The sequence below is a fragment of the Scardinius erythrophthalmus genome (genome assembly GCF_964197995.2).
Source record: "Scardinius erythrophthalmus genome assembly, chromosome: 15".
Classification (NCBI taxonomy): domain Eukaryota; kingdom Metazoa; phylum Chordata; class Actinopteri; order Cypriniformes; family Leuciscidae; genus Scardinius; species Scardinius erythrophthalmus.
This window is the reverse complement of record NC_138235.1, coordinates 13882952-13903016: the sequence shown is the minus strand read 5'-3', so window position 1 is coordinate 13903016 and position 20065 is coordinate 13882952. Positions and strand designations below refer to the sequence as shown.

Below are 20065 nucleotides of genomic sequence, written 5' to 3'. Positions count from 1 at the left end.
GTGAGGTAACGCAGCGCTGTTTCACTTGGTCTAACATTACACTATCACACTAAACTGCATTTGAATGTGTTGAAATGTATGTGTTAGTCTCAGTATGAGACTAAGTTAGCAGTAAACTAGATCAACATTAGAATAACAGGCGGTTGAAGTCTCGGACGTGGAGCTCTCGTTTATATACTGTCTATGGGAGCTCTCGGCATCTCGAAAACACCGCGCTGATAATGATTCTTGTTTTAGTTCTCCTTTTTTTATCCAAAGTCTGCTTGCCATGGTCCATAATGTTTGAACGAAACAACAACAGCGTGCAGATAGACATTGCGAACTACAAAGTTGTCCGCGTCAGTCGCTTTGGTTACTATCAGACGGCTCTGGTTCATAGCTCTGGTTGCTATGGCACCACGAGCGGAAACCAGGGACAACGCGGATATGACGCCATTGGCGGCGACAAAATGGAAATGAAGAAACGGGACGTTTCTCGAATTAAATTACAAATTTCTCCTGGTTTGAAAGTTGTTGGAAACAGTCGGGATAATGTAAGTACACAACTAAAAAATATATATAACATAGATATAGTGATTTTTGCTATTTTTAAAGCAAAAAAGTTACATATTGTGCCTTTAACACAACATCAAAACATATCTACAATGGTCACTTATCGAAAGCATCACACGACATTTACGTAACACTCAGACATGTAAAAAACAAAACCTTTAATCCAACCTCCCCATTAAAAGAGCTCAGCATGCCGTTTGTCTGCCCCCTCTGTGGGGAGAAAGAGGAAAGTATTAAGATGGGGGGAGCGTATCCAGGGAGAGAGTCCTGTTCATTTAGTGCTGAGGAGACAGTGGAGAAACTGCACTCAGCAGAATACAGTCTCATGGTGATGAATGACCATGATACTCGAGATCTGCAGGGAGGAGGGCTTTAAAGTGTGTGGTTAAGGGTTTAATATGAAGGATATAGTGTTGTAGATTTTATATACACTATGGTATGAAACTCTTAAAGACGGTGTTTGTTTTATGCAAAATGCCTGATTTACATCTTAGATGTTGATTCACATGTCGGCCATGACATTAGTGACTCCTGACAGCTATTATCATGCAAACACAGTTCTTGTCTACCCTTGTGAAAAACAAGTGCACTTGTATTGAATGTGCTCTTACTTTATTTTACAGTACGTGCACTTATGTGTACTAGTGTAGTTAACTAAGAAAGTACTGGTAATATAAGGTAACTACAGGGGTTAAAGGGATAGTTCACTTTGAAAATAAATTTTGGTATGTTTTAGCTTACCTCAAGGGCATCCAAGATGTAGGTGTCTTTTTTTCCGCAGTAGTTTCAATTTGGATATTTTTAGGTCAAACCGCTCTTGTCTGTCAGTCATATAATGCAGGTCGATGGACACTGTATCAAAACACAAGCACAGAGTCCAAATTAAAACAATTCCCCATCGTCCAAATTAAACAATTCCCCATCGTAAGTACACATTGACGGCCTAAGACACGAAACGAGCGGTTTGTGTGTGAAAATGAACAGTATTTATATCGTTTTTACCTCTTGTAACACAGCACACTTCCAAATGATCTGACGGCACGGGCGGATATAGATGTATACATAGATGTCGCCTTGGCTATGGTTTCGTTCCAATGAACTGCAGTAGCAAAGGCGACATCTAGTGTATACATCTATACCCGCTCGCGGGCGGGTATAGATATATACACTAGATGTCTCTTGGCTACGGTTTCGTTCCAATGAACTGCGTAGCCAAGGCGACATCTATGTATATACATCTATACCCGCCCGCGCCGTCACATCATTTAAACGTGTGTTGTTTTCAAGAGATAACAACGATATAAATACTGTTCGTTTTCTCACACAAACCGCTCGTTTCGTGTCTTAGGCCGTCAATGTGTCCTTACGATGGGGAATTGTTTAATTTGGACGATGGGGAATTGTTTTAATTTGGACTCTGTGCTTGTGTTTTGAGACAGTGTCCATCGACCTGCATTATATGACTGACAGACAAGAACGGTTTGACCTAAAAATATCAAAATTGAAACTACTGCGGAAACAAAGACACCTACATCTTGGATGCCCTTGAGGTAAGCTAAAACATATCAAAAATTAATTTCAAAGTGAACTATCCCTTTAAGGTTAGGTTTAGGGGTAGGCTCGGGGGTTATTACCCAGTTATTGCAATTACTATAATTTACAGTATGTACATGGGGAAACTATAAAATAAAGTGCTACCATACTAAGTAGGCTATATTTTTAAAAACCTGTACTTACAGATAACATTAATGAAATTAAAGGCACCTTAAGTGTACTTAAAGAGAGCACACTTTTTTTTAAAAGTGCACTTTGTAATATTAAATTAAAAGTTTTATTCTAAAGTACATTTTATGTCGTCATGTAATTTATATAATTAATAATTTTGTCATGGTTTAAGTACACTTATTTTGTTGTGTTGACTAACATAAAGCACATGTTAAGTAATTGGTTATAATTTAACTGTGGTTTATTTAATATTACATTCATACAATATATTTTAAATGTACTGTATTGCAACATCATCAGAAATATATTTATAGTTTTTCCAGGCCGTTCTCATCCTAGGGCGTCATATATTGACGCTTTTGACATTTCGTCGACATCGAACGCCCATGGCACCCTTTAGCGTCAATATGAGACGCAGATATATATGGGCCAGAAGGCGCCTCCTAGCCGTCTAACCTTAACGCTACCCCAGACCTAAACCTACCCATAACCGAACAAAGCTCTGTGCGTGTCATATTGACGCTAAAGGGTGCCATGTGCGTTCAATGTAGACGAAATGTCAAAAGCGTCCGTATATGATGCCCAAGGATGAGAATGCGTTGGTTTTTCTCAGACGCTTTGCATTTCTCAGATCAGAAATGAAATTCTTAAAACCACTTGTTCAACCTCCACATCATCTAGTCCCTTGTGCACATCATAAAAGCAGTTTCTCATTCTTTTGAACAAGCTGCAATTGCTTTGGGACATTCATGCAATTGATAATGTACAATTGTCTGCGGTTTCCTACATTATCAATTGCTAATGCCATGTTGCTCAAAATGTATTAAATAGTTCTCTGTGCAATAGTCTTACCCATCAAAACATCTAGTCATTAGTTCCTCGTATAAGTCATTGGTTAATCTAGTTGTCATAAACTGTCAAGCATATTTTCTACACATTTCTATTAGACTTTTTGTAAATGTGCCATGAATTGTGCAGGTGAATCTTGACTTCCACCAATGAAGAGAATGTAGATCAACCAATGAGAAACCAGTTCTCTGAAATAGCTCAAAGTTGCATCTCATGAACCTTCAATTGGCGAGTATATATAAACAGAGGACAACACAAGAGCTACAAACTCTGACAATGGATGAACATCCAGGAAACGATCAGGGTCAACAGCCGAGAGGAAGAGGAGTAAGGATGCGTGTTGGAAGGGTACAGAGGAAGAGGAAGAAGAGGCCAAGGGCATAGGCGCATATCGGATGAAATAAGGGCCACTATTGTGGAGCATGTTGTCAATCATGGGCTTACACTGGCTGAGGCGGGTCGAAGGGTGCAGCCAAACATTGGGAGATCGACCGTATCCTCAATAGTTCAAATGTTTCGTAGAGAGAACAGGTAGCCTATGTCAACCAATGTGCAATACTGTTATACTGTATACTTGCTGTAATGATTCATAATACAGTAGTCCATTTGTATTTTGCAGCATACATATACAGCAAATATACTTTATAAAGATACAAACTGCAAATCACAAACACATGTATTTTTTTTCAATATATTTGTGTGTGTGTGTGTGCACATTTTTTCCCTTTATTTTATGTGAAAAATCATGTGTTTAGCATTTCTGCATTTTTCCTCCAAAGGACTGCAAGATTACCTCACGGGTGGCAGAGGACCTCTATTCACACCTCAACAGGAGGAGGCTATTTGCACCATGCTCAGAGCAAACAATGCCATTAGATTAAGGGAGATACAGAGTGCCATTATAGAAGACGACAATGTCTTTGAAAACATCCAATCTGTTAGCATCTCAACAATCGACAGGGTGCTGAAGACACCACATGAGCATGAAACAGCTGTACCGTGTGCTATTCGAAAGGAATAATGACAGAGTAAAGGAGCTACGGTACCAGTATGTACTGGGTGTGTGACTACAGCAACATTTTACAGTGATGTCTAGTACAGTAAGCATGACCGGTACACATTTTCTATGGCTGTAGAAGAACAAAAGCACATGCAATATGTATGAATTTGAGGTAACTGTATCTTGTCCAAAATGAAAATGGATGTAATTCGTGAAACTAATTTTGTGTGTTCTGGGATACAGCGTATAATGGAATTGGAGTCAAGTGAACCATCTCACAACTTCATAAATGTGGACGAGGCTGGCTTCAACCTGACCAAAAGCAGAAGGTGTGGTCGAAATGCCATCGGCCACAGAGCTACTGTTGGCTTGCCAGGCCAACGGGGAGGAAATATCACTATGTGTGGTGCTATTTCAGAGCACGGCGTGCTAACTCACATTCCCCTTACAGGGCCATCCAATGCACAGCATCTCCTCACCTTCTAAGAGACCCTCGACAGGACTCTCATCCCTGATGATGAGAGGGGTCCATTTCGAGACGATTTACCAAAGTATGTGGTAATTTGGGATAATGTGAGATTCCATCACTCAAACGCCATCAGGCAATGGTTTGTGACCCACTATAGGATGCTGATGGAATTCCTCCCACCTTATTCTCCATTCCTTAACCCAATTGAGGAGTTCTTCTCAGCATGGGGGTGGAAGGTCTATGATCGCCAGCCACACACTCAGATGACCCTGCTGGCTGCCATGGATGAAGCCTGTGAGGACATCACAGTAGACGCCTGCAGAGGTTGGTTAAGACATCCCAAAAGATTGTTTCCACGTTGCATTGCAAGGGAAGATATAGACCCCTTTTGCGCCGACGTCACAATTACGTCACAGCGTTAGCTGGAGGAAAAACAAACGGAAAACTGGAGGCGGCAAATACAAACCAGCACAGATTCGGCTACATAATAAGGAGCTTAAATTATTATTATTGTTATTAAATGTCATCTTGTTGTGTTGTTGGGTGCAATAATCGACGGAGTACAGGCTCCAATTTGAAATTTTTTCGCATAAATGTTTTCTAAATGATTGTGATTATTTGTGAATCATCTATGATTGTATACATTGTTTTGATTGATTGTGAATAGACTTTTTGAAGAACCTGGTAAGAAAGTGTAATCAAATACATAGTTAAAAAATGAATATGCTGTATCTGGAATTTTTATTTCTTGAAAATATTCACATCATTAAAATTGCACCGTAATGTCACTCTTTACATTGTCGTCTTCTGGCCTTGGCGCTGGCTAGGCACAACTGTGGATCGTACCACACAAGTCTTGTGACCAGTCAGGCCACTCAACCGGAGGTAGCGTTAACGCTAATCCTGTCAGATCGTCCATCCATTGAATGAGCGTGTAACGTTACGGGTCAGCCAATCTGGGATGTCCGTTAAAATTAACTTTTGCAAATAACAATCGCGGTCTTGGACAGTGAGTGACCTTACACATTAAGATAAAATCGGATTTCTCCAGTCATTGTTAAAAAACAAGCTAACAAAACTTGCACACTAACGTTAGTGAAGCAGCCAGAGGGATCGTTCTGCCTCCACCTAAGCTCCACCCACAAAAAAACGTCACCATGTTTACCTCCATGTTTGTGATGTAGATGGGAATCTGTGGTCCGACAGACTGGCACGTCAAGCGGTGTAGACAGACTGCACTGCAATTCCTCAAACAGTGCTGCATGCAAAAGCAAAGTTCTGCCTAAGGGGTCTTTCCTGACTACTAGTAAAAGTGTAACTGTGAATCCTACCCAGTCTCTTTCAATCAATAACTCACGTGTAGTAGTGTGTAAATTTGTACTTTTGAAATGGATATATGGCATACAGAAGAAGCGCAGCTTTGTACAGTACATTTCAATACAGTAACTGTCATCCAAACTGTTGCCATAGTTTACATCAGGTAATACTAACAGAGTGCAGTGTTTTATTGACAACATGACTAAGCATTTTGACTATCTTGTTTGTGGACAATGACACAAGGACTTTTCATTCTGATGGCACTGATATGTTCATTGATAAAAACGTTTAAGAGATGAACTAAAGATTTTGAGTAAGTTACAGGCTTTTGCAGGAAATCCAATGTGTGGTGCACATTCTTCTTTGCAAATATTAAAGATGATTTGAGAAATGCACCAAAGCGACTGAGAATAACTGTAAATACATGACATACAGGTTTCAACAGAAAAATTACATTCAAGTATATTTTAGTTTACCATAAATGCCTGTCAGTACATTCAGCCGTATCTTTAACCATATTTCAAAAACAATAGAATTGTGAAATGATATATAAAGATGTACTTAAGCAAGTTCAGCTAACTGCATTTAAGATAAATTTAAACTATAATAAGTTTCTATTTAATTGCAATTAACATGCAGTTACATGTATGAAAACATTACATTCAGTTTACATTTAAAGTCCCCCATGTGGTGAAAGTCAAGCTTTTAATGTTGTTTATGTCTATGTGGTGTTTTTAATGTGATTTAAGACAAACCATGTGTAAATTCATAAGTCGACAACATTGCTGAGTGTTTTCTCCTTAAAACTGCAGTGAACCAAAGACAGTCTCAAAAACAGACTTTCTGACGTCTCAAACTACCTTGTAACCAATCAGATCAACATGAGTGGATCTCTGAGCTGCTGTGAGTGAGTGGAGACGGGGCTCATTTGCATATACCGCATATACTAAATGAGGCAAGGGTGTAGAGTTACATTCAAGCTATTTTAAGGCATGAAGAAGGAAAAAACTTTTAAATATGTCATTTTGGTGATCAAAGATGAGTTTTAAGGGATACCATTATTGACTACAAGGTTACTTAAACATTCTTTTATGGTATATTATTTACATTGTAAGTACTCTATAAAAGTATGCTAAAGTGTTTTCACATGAGTGAAAACCAATATTGTTTGCCAAGTTTATGTTTACACTTCTCACTGTTATTGGATGTAACTGGGAGGCTGTAGGGGGGTCATATTTGACCTCTGACCTTTGTGCCCCCCTGACCTCTCCCAGAAGCTTATAGAGGACTAGTACGTGTATGAAAGCGTTCCCACCTAAATTATTCCACTGTGTTTGTGTGGAGGTATGGCTGAGACTGGTAATCCCCACGGCGAGAGAGACTGGTAATTAAGGATTAGTGTGATAATATTCAGCAGGATTCAGATGGAAACAGCGTGAGCTTCAGACTCAGGTCCGAGTGGGAGGCTTCATCAAAGAAACACAGCCAGAACACCCAGAGCTAAGACACGTTTCCTCCCTCGCTTTCCCCCTACAGCGACTCAAATGTAAATTCTGATGGTCTAAATACTATGTGAAGTTAGTATGAAGCTATTCCTCATAGACGCACACACTGCATGTTTCTGAATGCATTGTCATTAATAGGCCAAACTAAACCTGTTCACTAATCTGTAAGTTGCCCAACATACTCATATGAGCACAAATGTGTCTTGCTATGCAAACATGATTTTTGCACAGCATTCATTACAAATACAATGCAAGTATATGCCAAGTGTTGTATTCCCAGGGTTTCCACACTGTAGTGGATCTGCTAATTTGTGTTATAGTGAACATTAGCTAACGTTCTAACTTGGGATGAGCACAATTACACATTTTTATAATAGACAAGTGAAGTCCTATATAATCAGTCTGATTCGTGTCCACAGCCCCTGATCAGATACGCTTGTTTATGGACACGATGGGTATGTTGATCTTGGAAAAATATTCAATCAACCAATCAGATTTGAGGGACAAGTTTACAGTTGATGTCAAGTTTAGGCTTACAGCCAGGGTTAGGTGCTTCTGCATCAGTTATTCACCTATCATTTAATAACTTATGGGTAGTGTTGGGTTTAGGTGTAGAAATATGGCTAGAATTAAAGGGGAACTATGCAGTTTTTTTACCTTAACTGAACAGCTTCGGAGTCATTGGAATGGTTATATGACTTTTTTCGGGTTGAATGGTGGCCGTCTCACTTTCCCCTAGCGCCTGTGAGCCGAAAAAGCACCCTTGCAACTTTGGCCGGCAACTCGCCAGCCTCAGCGTCAGGAAGTATCGCGTGATATCAGGTCTCGCGATGTAACGAATTGCTTTACGGCACTGCACACATACATTTATATGCTAGCCTTCTGTGTATCATGCATACCTCAGTGGACATGGCTCCGTGCGTTCGCCGGCTTCTTTGAAAACAAATGCACATGACCAGAGGGAGTTTTTACGACAGTGCTGTCAAATATCTATTCCGAAGCTGTAGGGGGAGCTCTATAGAGAAACCCCCGAGCAAAAAGCGAAATTGGATAAATTGCATAGCGCTGCTTTAAATTTTCAGACAGGAATGTTGTTCCAGGATCAACAAAATATGTTGACCCAGGAACACGTCAAACTCAACAAAACCAGGAGGTGCTTTAAGGTCTTAGTTTTTCAAAGTAGGCTGTATGCCATAAGAGCACAACACACAAGTACGAATTATGTTCTCTTTCACATTTAATTGCTCTTTTAGTAGCTCTTTTTAATGTCAAGGAATTGCCGCTCTTCATTTGCTCTTTCATCCATGTTTCTTTTTCGCTCTAACGTGTCCATTTTGAATATATTTACAAATATATTTATGTCATCGCCACAATATATATCTTCATATCACCCAGCTCTAATGGACGCTTAATGTTCAAATTGTAAAAGTTGTGCAGTGTTTTCCATCCTTTAGAACTTACATGATTTACCCGAACACATCATTTTTTTTATCATTTTTTGTGTCCTCGTAATTTTTAATCAAAATTACATCCACTCTCTCTTGCAGCAACATCTCTTCTCTTCTCTGATGATGTGTTTACTGGCGTGAGGGCGGGGCAATAACCTGTCACTCACATGAGATCCACCAATAGCAAACCACAACCATCCAATCAATTCCCAATGGACAAAATCAAGTCCCGTACATTTCTTTCTCCTTCGAGAAGCCGTTTCACTCGGATATGCATCACAATAGAGAAGAAAACACTATAATAACTTATTTTTCATGCCGATTTAAAAATTCTACCTCACTAATCAACTAGTCTACAATCCTGGCTTTTCTTAATGCACAATACTGGTCTCGTTCCACCAACATTTTTCTCATTCAATATCCTGTTTCACTTCACTGGAATGCTTTATATTACGGAATTAAAATTATTAGTGAATGGCATTTCAGAGCGACTGAATCCTGTGGAAACCTGCGTACAGTATTATTGTGTGGGCACAGACTCCATGCGGAACATTTGCTGAGAGTGACCTTGTCCGCTGTCTGGTGATTTCTATATAAACTGGTTTGTCCCTCCCAAATCCATTTCAACACAATATTAGTGCTGCTCTGTTGTGCCCAAATATGCCACATTGGGCTTGAAGATTCATCGTCCCTCAGCTTTTAATAGTCTTGCTGTAAAGGCCACTCTTCTCCGCTGTCTTCCCGTCGTATCATTTCCAAGGATACGACCGTCAGAGGCACTGGCTTTCATAAACGCAATCATGCACACAGTTTAACACGCCTTCCCCAGCTAGAGTTATAAACACACACACATACTTGGAGTGTAGTTTGGACGGACGGTTTAATTAATAGTAAGCGATGATTTATTACATAGGAGATGTCCTCATCTCCGGCACGGAGGCATAACCGCGTCCCCAGACACTAATTCAAGCGGGCGTAATGCGGAAAACATCTCAAGCCGCACGTCCGCTCCTGTGTCTGCAGGGTTACAGGTCCAGAGACACATACATGATTGCAGAGGGACACAACTATAGGTGTAGAGAGAAGAAAGTCTTCAGTATTCCTTCAGAAGCTGGACTACGGAGAGCAGACGGGGGATGGAGGGGGACGTTCAAAGAAGGTGACAGACAGAGAGAGACAAAACAGGGGGAAGGGAAAGAGAGCATGATGGGGAGATTCAGAGAGACTATCTCGGCCTCTACTGCTCAGTCGGCAGCAGTGTAACCATGACTGGCACTAAAGCCTATTTACAACCTATAGATCATTACTTTTAGTTATTATTATTGCTTATAATAATTGTACTAATTTATTATAATATATAAATATTATGTTTTGAATTACTTTTTAATTAATCAATATTGCAAATATTTTGTGCATTAATTGAATCAAAATTGATTTCTATAGAGTTTTGGATTTTGGATTAGCATGTTGCTAAGCTAATCGTGTAACACCATGTCCTAACCAAGGGGGTAATCCAGCACTCAGAAAGCGTACCTTCCCTGGGGGCCGCCATTGGCTAACAAGCCAACTCCTGCTGTTGGCATTCCATTGACTCCCATTCATTTTGGCGTCACTTTGACAGCGAATAACTTTACATCTGAGGCGTTTAAAGACTCTATTTATCCATTGTTTATTTATAAAGAAACACGACAATGTATAAAACTCGGTCTCGCAGCAAGTGCACAGCACCAGAGAGTAATCTTGATGGCAATCGCAAGAAAATTGATAAGTAGGCTACATAATCAAATTCACAAATATTAAACCATTTAAACGTTATTAAAAATACATACTGAGTAACTAAAACAATCTTTGTCACGAATACACTTGTTTGTTCACAGTTTGGACGTTCTTGTTTCCATTTGTTTAATTTCAAGATCTGAGGTGAATTATCCATTGTTGCTTTTACAGCTACAAAGCTGGAGCACTAAATGATATTCAAAGTCACATTGCATGCTTTTAACATTAAATAAAGCACATAAACAGTACCTGAGATTATCACTGCCACACTTTGTGTTTGTTGTTTTCGTTTCATAAAAAAAAGCTACATTTTGAGCAAAAAGAATATCAGAAAGCAGAGTCTGGATCAGATTCAGAACGATGATCAAAACACAGATGGAGTTGATCAAGTCCATCAACACCCCTAAAGCTTCACAGTCCTGTAGCTCGTCCTGGGTCGACATTTCATTCAGTAACATTAGGCCGTTTTGATTTATATCTTGTTTAATGTTGATGATCGCGTTATTTTACCGTCTAACAGTGAAAACATGGAAAGCCAGAAATTTCTGTCATTGGTGGGGAATGAGTTAAGTAGGACATTAGCACATTTTTGTAATGTAATTTCATAATTAAGTCTATTGTCTTTGAAACCTGGTTAAAGTTACTGCTGAATGTGCTGACAAGCATTTATGGTAAACTAAAATATACTTTAATGTCATTTTGTACATTATAATTACATTTATAATGATGAAGCTGCAATTGAGTGCATTTGAAATAATTTAACTGTAAATGTAAAATCAAATAACGCACTAGTTAAAATTATAATAAAGTTTACATGTGCTTAATTTCTTTAACACATCAAAATAAGTGTACTTTACACTTACACTTATAAGTGTCGATTTCAGCCATAATCATGATAGTGTGCTCTCTGTAGGTGCACTTGGTTACCTTTTATTTGATTAATGTCATGTTATCTGCAAGTACAGGTTTTTTTTTTTTTTTTATATATATACTTTTAAGATTTAAAGTACACTAAGTGTTCAAGGTACAAGTGTTGGGTCTGTGACTGTTCCGAATGTGCAAAAATGGTTTATGGTTCATTGAACAAACATGAAAAACATTGTTTAAACACTTTCCAATTATGATTTGTAAAGTGTATTTGGGTTTGACAAAATTATCTTTAAAATACAGTATCCTGAAAAAGGGTTTGTTTCTTTTTTTGCTGAATTAATTTGCAGTTCTGCCTTATTGTTAGACCCAAACAAAATATAATTATGCTACCTGTGCCTACAGTACCTTGTAAAACAGCCTGTTCATCAGAAGCCTATGATGCTTTAAATAGACGCAGTTCGAACAGAGCGAAACAGAGGCGAGATCGAGGATGAAGTGGTTCAAGGGATGAGTAATAATGGTGAGATGGCTGGTTTGCCTCTTATCTTGTTCCATCGTGCTCTCGGATGGGTTTTAGAAATGATCTTGGGTGTGTATTGGCGCTGGTGTGTGTCTCCAGGAGCACAGCGGTCCAGGAGGACAGATTGTAGGAATATATTTCTGTCAGGACCAATATCGTCAAAGATGATCGACAATTAGCATACAGTTTGGATTGGCGGTATATTTCTGTTCTGGGCAAGAACTCCCTGCCCATCCATGCATTATAACTTATGTAAAAGCATACAGTAGCTTTCTTGGTAAGGGCCACCCGTAGCTATATATATTATTAAACTGTCTGCCAGGTTTACGGATCAATGAAATCCATTTTTTATTGTTTCAAAAGTCCTATATTGCAAAGCAATGTTAATAAATAGGTATATAATGTATTTCCTGTTGAGTTTGTGTAAAGTGTGACTCCTACTCTGCTCTGATTGGTCAGGTGACTCAGTCTGTTGTGATTGGTCTACCCTGCTCTGATTGGTCAGATGACTCAGTCTTTTGTTATTGGTCTACTCTGCTCTGATTGGTCAGATGACTCAGTCAGTTGTGATTGGTCTACTCTGCTCTGATTGGTCAGATGACTCAGTCAGTTGTGATTGGTCTACTCTGCTCTGATTGGTCAGATGACTCAGTCTGTTGTTATTGGTATACTCTGCTCTGATTGGTCAGATGACTCAGTCTGTTGTGATTGGTCTACCCTGCTCTGATTGGTCAGATGACTCAGTCTGTTGTGATTGGTCTACCCTGCTCTGATTGGTCAGATGACTCAGTCTGTTGTTATTGGTCTACCCTACATCCTTATTCATCGCTTTCTGCCAGGACTTTTACGTGCTTTTCCCAAACCACTGCCGTGACCTCGACGTGCGGGTTAGCAGTAGCATAAGCCATCAGACAAGTGTTATTTAAATAAACTCCTGATGTACTCACAAACTTTCCAATGCCTCGTTTTATGAGTACAGAACCTATGTGTACTACTGTAGAAGTTTGGTACCATTCTGGGCATTATTAGTGGGGTAATTTTGAGATACAATCTAGGATCCATTAGCGTTTGCACTAAGCCATCCGGCTGATGTCTCTAAATAAGCTCTAACTTTAATAATGTTCGACCAAGGGAAAAAAAGGCTTCTGGGGGGTGTTTGGCTCGAGGTCATGGTGCAAAGGACCCTAGGTTGATTTTACTCCGAACCATCCCTTTAACTTGCTTTTCTACAGATGCCATATTGAGCATTGTGATATATCTCCAGTTCATTTTCCAAAAAGTGGCCTTGTCTGTCTCCTCATCTACAGTATAACTTCTGTTTTGATTAAACCAGTGTTGTGCGCGACACACGGTTTATGGGTTTATTTGGTATCTAATGGTAGCTCATGTGTGTTACTAAGACACATTGACACCTGTTCTATGGCGCACACACAGTGCATGTGAGAGAGCGCGGGCGGTGAGAAGCATACTAATGTTCCCGCTCGCTCTCTCGGGACTCCCCGTCTGACAGCGGCTCAGAGTAAACGCTCTCCAGATAAAACCGCTCAGAGCTGGGAGCACCACCACATTCTCACATGTACCTCTCAATAGTTTTGTTGAATTATTTAACCTGTAGCTGCAGTAACACTTCTCTTTGTCTCTGAGATAATACTAGAGCGGTAGTTAATTTCCCTTTTGTAGAATTCTTCCCAAATCATCTGCATATTCTGACAGTTTCTAGACATCTGGACATTAAAAATGCATGCATGCTTTCTGTCTCTTTATTTTCCATTCTAAAGTATAAAGTGGCTGGCGAATTATTTGAGCTTAATGATTTAATGTTCTCATTTTTTATTACCCATGCAGCATGTACTTTGAAAGCTGTGGCTGTTTTGTATGTAGAAATTAACTATGCATAACTCATATCATACCCTGCAGACAGTTTGTCAAGGGAATACATATCTGTTGAAATGCCGTGAAGCGGAGCGATCCTTTCCTACTGTGGGCCTGCTGCAACGGATTTATTCAAATTAAATACAAATATGTTCGAAAGCCTCTTGAAAAACAAACCAATTGGATGGTTTTACAGCAGGCATTGTTTGTGCAATCAGGTTTTGTTTGAACAAAGATTGATTGTTTCATTTTGTAGTCTCTCAGCACAGACAGCATAAGGGAGTCTTAACATCTCCAGTGTTTAGGCTGCATCTCTCCTCTCTCCGTATTTCGAACTATTTCTTTCTCTTTGATGTCTGAAACATTACTTTGTACGAAAACCAGATTAGTTTTGGAATGCTCTAAATAGGCAGTGACTTTCTTAACAGTTACTGATATGCTTTACACAAATACAGAGTGCTGACTACATAGTAACCCTCATTCTGTGAAGTCTCTTGGGATTCTCATGTGACTGTTTATTTGGAGTCTCCCTGAAACCCTAACCTTGTTTGCAGCAAATACAACATTTGACTAAAACGGTTGATTCCAATAGTGTTTAGCAATCTAGGCTCAATGGAAAACACACAGTAGCTCTACCTAACAATGCACCAATGCATACAATCAGGGCTTGACATTAACACTCACCAAAAGCGTGTGTATTTCAGCAGTGGCGTGTAACGCAGTCACTTCAACCAGCCACTTTGGCTGCTTGAATTTTATAAATAATATATACATTATTCAATTGCAGTCTTTTAAAAATGCATCTGAAATAATAAACTAAGTGCAATGTAGTGTTGTCAAAAATATAGATTTTTCAATATCAATACTGAAAAATCGGTATACTGTACCTATCGCCTCTCAGCACTGAATTGAGTTCTTTGTCGCTGCTTATTGCACTTAGACAGTCAAATACACACAAAATAATGTCAAAATGCCGATCTTCTCGAGTATTCGCGTAAACACAGTGAGTTATATTTTAAGTGAATGTAAACAGTTGAGAAAGAACAGTTGTCACAGTGTAATGGATCCGTGTGTCAGGTCTTAAAGTGACAGCAGCCTAATAAACCTGCTGACAAATTATGAGATCATATTAAAAATATCTATATGGCAGTTTTCCCCCATGGTATCGATGTCAGAATTGGGGCCAGTGAAAAAAAAAATAGTTGCCACAGTGGCTGGTGAGCAAAAAAGTTAGCAGAGGATCTTTCCGAATTTTAGATAAGACCCGCCCTCTCCACTTTTTGAAAAGTTTGATTGATTCACCAGAATGATTGACAATTAGGAGGACCAATAGTATAGGTGATCCACCCGGAAGTAAAAAGCCTCCGCTATACCTTTAATTATAAAAACCTGCATAAAATTCACTGCAGTTTCCAGCTGAAACACTAGTGGCAATAAAACACCAACATATTTCTTTCCTTTTCAATCAAATGTTGATTTCAGGGCAGATTATTCTTTAATAAAGACTTATTTTTGCACAATTCCTTTACTATACTATCATATGACCTCAGAATTTTACCATAGTGCACAATAAAAGGGCTCAAAGGCTTGCAGAAGCAAGCTAAAAGGGCATTGTTGCTTCATCAATGCATTTTTATCTCACGTTTGCTTTAGACTGTCGGTTAGGTTTAGGGTTTAGTGTAGGTGGTACATTATTTTCAAATGCAATAGAAGATTAACCTTTTAGAGTCACTCACCGGACATTTCATGTTTGAGCTGCCATGTGACATTCAACAAACAATGAATTGTTAATAATAAAACTGCGCCAGATTCATTTTGAATAAAACTGAACTCACCTTTAGCGCTACTCACTGGACATTTGAAAGCGTTGTGAAACATGCAGGAAGAAAACATAACATCATTTTGCACAAATGTCACCACAGGGATGTTTTTCCAATGAGCCTGGGTTGGTTTTTGGCATTAGCATGTTGCTAAGCTAACAATGTGATGCTGTTAAAAGTACAAAAAATATTTTTGTCCATTTTTTTTTTTTTTGCTATTGTGCGAATATATTTAGCAATGACATTCATGCTCATCCACCATATTGGATGATTATCTTTCTCTGTTTTGTAACAGAGCTATTATCTGAGCATAATTCAGTGCACATAGATCATCTGTATTGCAGCCCTTTGACTTGACCTCTGACCATCTCATTAATCCTGTACATACCAACATGTCTCAGATACATATAGGCTACCTGTTGGTGTACATACTGATGAGGTGAAGGATGAACTCACTGTTGACACTCATTTCCATACTGAGTAGATCTTGATCCCTCCCTTGACGATTAATTCCGCTGGGATTAATTAGACACACATAGTGCTGAACCCTCATTAACACGCTCCTGTGATATTATCTGATACAAATGTGCGTCTGCACACCGGTGTGTGTGTATTTGTTTTCAGGGGTCTGGGTGATCCTTTACACTTAAATTATGCAAATTTACATTTTCAGAAGGAAATATGAGTGGTGCTTGGCAATGCAAAAGTGACACCACAATGAAAGAGTGTTGTGGATGATTGCTATGCAGTGCTAAGGATTTCTGAGTGTTTTTAGCATGTTTCTCTACAGTTTCTAGAATTCTGGGTGGTTTCTTGGTGCTTAGTGTCCTAAATCAAAAGAGCCCTATCCTGGACTTTATAAATGGCATAAATGTAATTTCACCTCTAATCTGAAATCTTAAAGCCCAAAGTATACTTTGGTTTTTATGTGCTACTGTATTGCCTATAGTATGCAACGTAATTTGGTTATCACTAGGAGTATATAGTATGAGAGCACAGATTAAATCTAACCATTTGCTATGTACAGTATAGCCATGGCCAAACGTTTGGCAGTGATATAAATGTTGCTTCGCAAAGTTATGCATTTTACAAATTTGCAAAAAGCTTCATTGGCCAAAAAACCTTTATTGCAAAAATGAAAATGTCACTGTTTTTTGTCCCTGGTTCAAAATTACCAGCAAACAAAATTTCACTAAACATATCATCAGCACCATGGAAAAGTGTGAATGAATACTAGTCAGGTGAAATCACTCTATTATTCTGATTGGATTATAAGAGTAGACTGATGAATGAAGAAGACCGTCCAATCATTGTGTTCTTGTGTTAGCAATGGTTACCTCCAAAGAAAGATGCACAGCCATGATTGCTTTGCATCAAAATGCCTCACATGGAAGGAAATTGCTGCAAAGTATTGCACCTGAAATAACCATTTACCGGATCATCAAGAACTTCAAGGAGAGAGATTCAACTGCAGTGAATGCAGCTTCAGGACGTCCCAGAGTGTCCATAAGCGCCAGAACGGTCTCCTTCTGAGGAGTCGCTGCAGAATCGTGTCTCACCAGTGCAGAGCTGCTCAATATTGGCAGCGGGTGTTTGTGATGCTTCTGTACTCTTTCTCTGTTTGGGACAGCTGGAAATCAATTGTCTGGAGAAAGAGTCTTGTGTCGTTCCAACAGTGAAGCATCCATGTGTGGGGTTGCTTTTCATCCAGGGAGTGGACGCTCTCACGATTCTGCCAAAAAACACTGGCATGAATAAAGAAAAGCAACTTTTCTCAACAATCCAGAAGCATTTTGGTGATGATCCGAGATTTTCCAGCATGATTGAGCACCAAGTCACAAGGCAAGATTAATAATGAAGTGCCTCGGAGATCATTATATTGAAACTTTGGATCCGTGGCCAGGCAACTATCCGGATCTTAATCCCATTGAGAACATGTGGTCAGTCCTCAAACGGCGAGTGGACAAGCAGAAGCTCATAAACTGTGATCAACTCAGAGCACTAATAAGGCAAGAATGGATCGCCATCAGTCCGGATTTGGCCCAGAAGCTGATATCCAACATGCCAGAGCAAATTGTAGAGGTTATGAAGAAGAAGGGACATCACTGTAAATACTGACTCTTTGCATATATTGCATATCAGTCAATATCAGGAACAATTTCCTCACCAGTCGTTCCCAGACTGTGAAAATGGGCCCTTACGTGTCATCCGCCCGTACACTTAGTACCAGTTCTCCACAAGGGTGTGTGCTGAGCCCTTTACTGTACTCCCTCAACACCTATGACTGCAGCGGAGCCCACCACAGTAATACCATCTTCAAATTTGCGGATGACACAACAGTGATTGGACTTATCGAAGGTGGTGATGAGGTCCAGAAAATGACATCATGGAGTTCAGCCAACAACCTGACTCTAAACATATCAAGAACGAAGGAGCTCATCACAGACATCAGGAACCAGAAGGAGGATCAGTTTCCCCTTAAAATCAACGAGGACTGTATTGAGAAGGTTAAAAAAAATTAATTTCTGGGCACTTTTTTCTCTGCTGAACTCTCCTGGACTGCAAATACTACAGCGATCATCAAGGAGAGGCAACGACTACACTTCCTGAGACTTCTCAGGAAAAAACAACATGGGTGAAAAGCTGCTGGTGAATTTCTATTGTTCTTACATTGAGAGTGTGCTGACCTCGAAGCTAGTTGCTCTGAGGCAGATAAGAGGACCATTAACACCGCACAGAGGATCATTGGATGACCCCTCCCATCACTGAAGGACATGTACAACTCTCGATGCCTCAGTAGGGTTAAAAACATTTTAAAGGACTCCTCACACCCCGGGTTTAAATAGTTTGACCTGCTGCCATCAGGCAGGCGTTACAGGTCCATAAAAATGAAGACAAAAAGATTCAAGGACAGTTTCTTCCCCAGAGCCATAACCTTCATGAACTCTAATATGCACGGATCCCTCTCTGCTACACACATACATAAACATATACAGTCTCAGGGTGTTATTTTTCTTTTTTTCCCTTTTTTCATTTTGCAATTCACAGTTTTAGTGCGATAGTGCTGATTACAAATTGATTATTTTTGTATTATATGTTTAATATTTGTGCTGTGTGTATCATTGTTTGTGTTGTTGTGTAATCCGACACTAAGGGAAGCACTTCCTAATTTCGTTATACATGTTTATGATGACAATAAAGGTAATCTAATCTAATACGTTCCAAGATCTCTGAGGAAAGTTTCCAGCACCTTGTTGAATTTGTGACAAGGCAATCTGGAGGCAAAAGGAGGTCCTACCCGCGGTACTAGCAAAGTGTATCTAATAAAGTGGTCGGTGAGTGTATATTGGCATTTTTATCATGTTACAAAAAGTAATTACTTCTGGAGAGAAATAGCATAGACACTGAACAAGATGAACGAGATGAAGAATGAACAGGTGTGACGTCATTTCAAACAAAATCTGGCCAAAAGTAAGGTGTTTTTCAGTGGTCTGAAACAGTTCGCCATTGTGAACTTCCCAGAAACTTCAAACTACCCTTGATGATTAATCCATGATGATTATGTAATAGGTGGGTGTGCTCTGGGGCTTCATCTTCTTTCAGCCAAACACAATCGGAGTATTAAAAAGGATCCTGGCTCTTCCAAGCTTTACAATGGGAGTGAGTAGAGTTTTTGAAGGCCAAAAAAGTGCATCCCTCCATCATAAAAGTAATCCATATGAATCCAGGGGTTAATAAAGGCCTTCTGAAGTGAAACGATGTGTTTCTGTAAGAAAAATATTCATATTTATAACTTTATAAACTATAATCACTGGCTTCCGGTAACGTCCGTACGCGAGTCTAGTTTCGGTGGAAGAGTGACCTCTGACCCGACGCATGACGTAGGATGTAGGAGTAGCGTAAGCTCAGGTGAGAGTCGACGCCTCTCGCGATTCAAATTAATAGAGCTGGGCAACAAACTCAAGCTCCTCCCACATTTATATTAAAAAAATTCTCATTTTAGACTTCTAATTCATGTTTTGTTTTGCTCTATCCTCTGTGCTTCACTGTTCGTCAATACATCATGCATCGGGTCAGAGGTCACTCTGCCACCGGAACTAGACTCACGTACGGCCGTCACCGGAAGCAGTGATTATAGTCTATAAAGTTATAAATATGGATATTGAGGAATTGATGAGGAGTTGATTGGATGGTAGTGTTTTGCTATTGGTGGATCTCATGTGAGTGTTGCCCTGCCCTTGTTCCAGTAAACACATCATTAGAGAAGAGATGTTGCTGCAAGAGGGGGAGGGGGGGTTATTTTGATCAAAGATTACGAGGGTGCAATAATAATAAAAAAAAA

The 20065-nt window shown here is 39.5% G+C and overlaps 1 protein-coding gene across 1 annotated transcript in view; it reads right to left on the bottom strand.

Annotated features, from left to right (window-relative positions):
- LOC308703286 (PDZ domain-containing protein 4) overlaps nt 1-20065 on the bottom strand; it is a gene marked incomplete at both ends in the record, with an annotated part of 40406 nt that overhangs the window by 14074 nt on the left and 6267 nt on the right. Inside the window, one exon of the mRNA XM_081386627.1 lies at nt 709-762. Within this exon, the coding sequence (XP_081242753.1) occupies nt 709-762 (54 nt within the window). The remainder of the gene's footprint in view (nt 1-708; nt 763-20065) is intronic.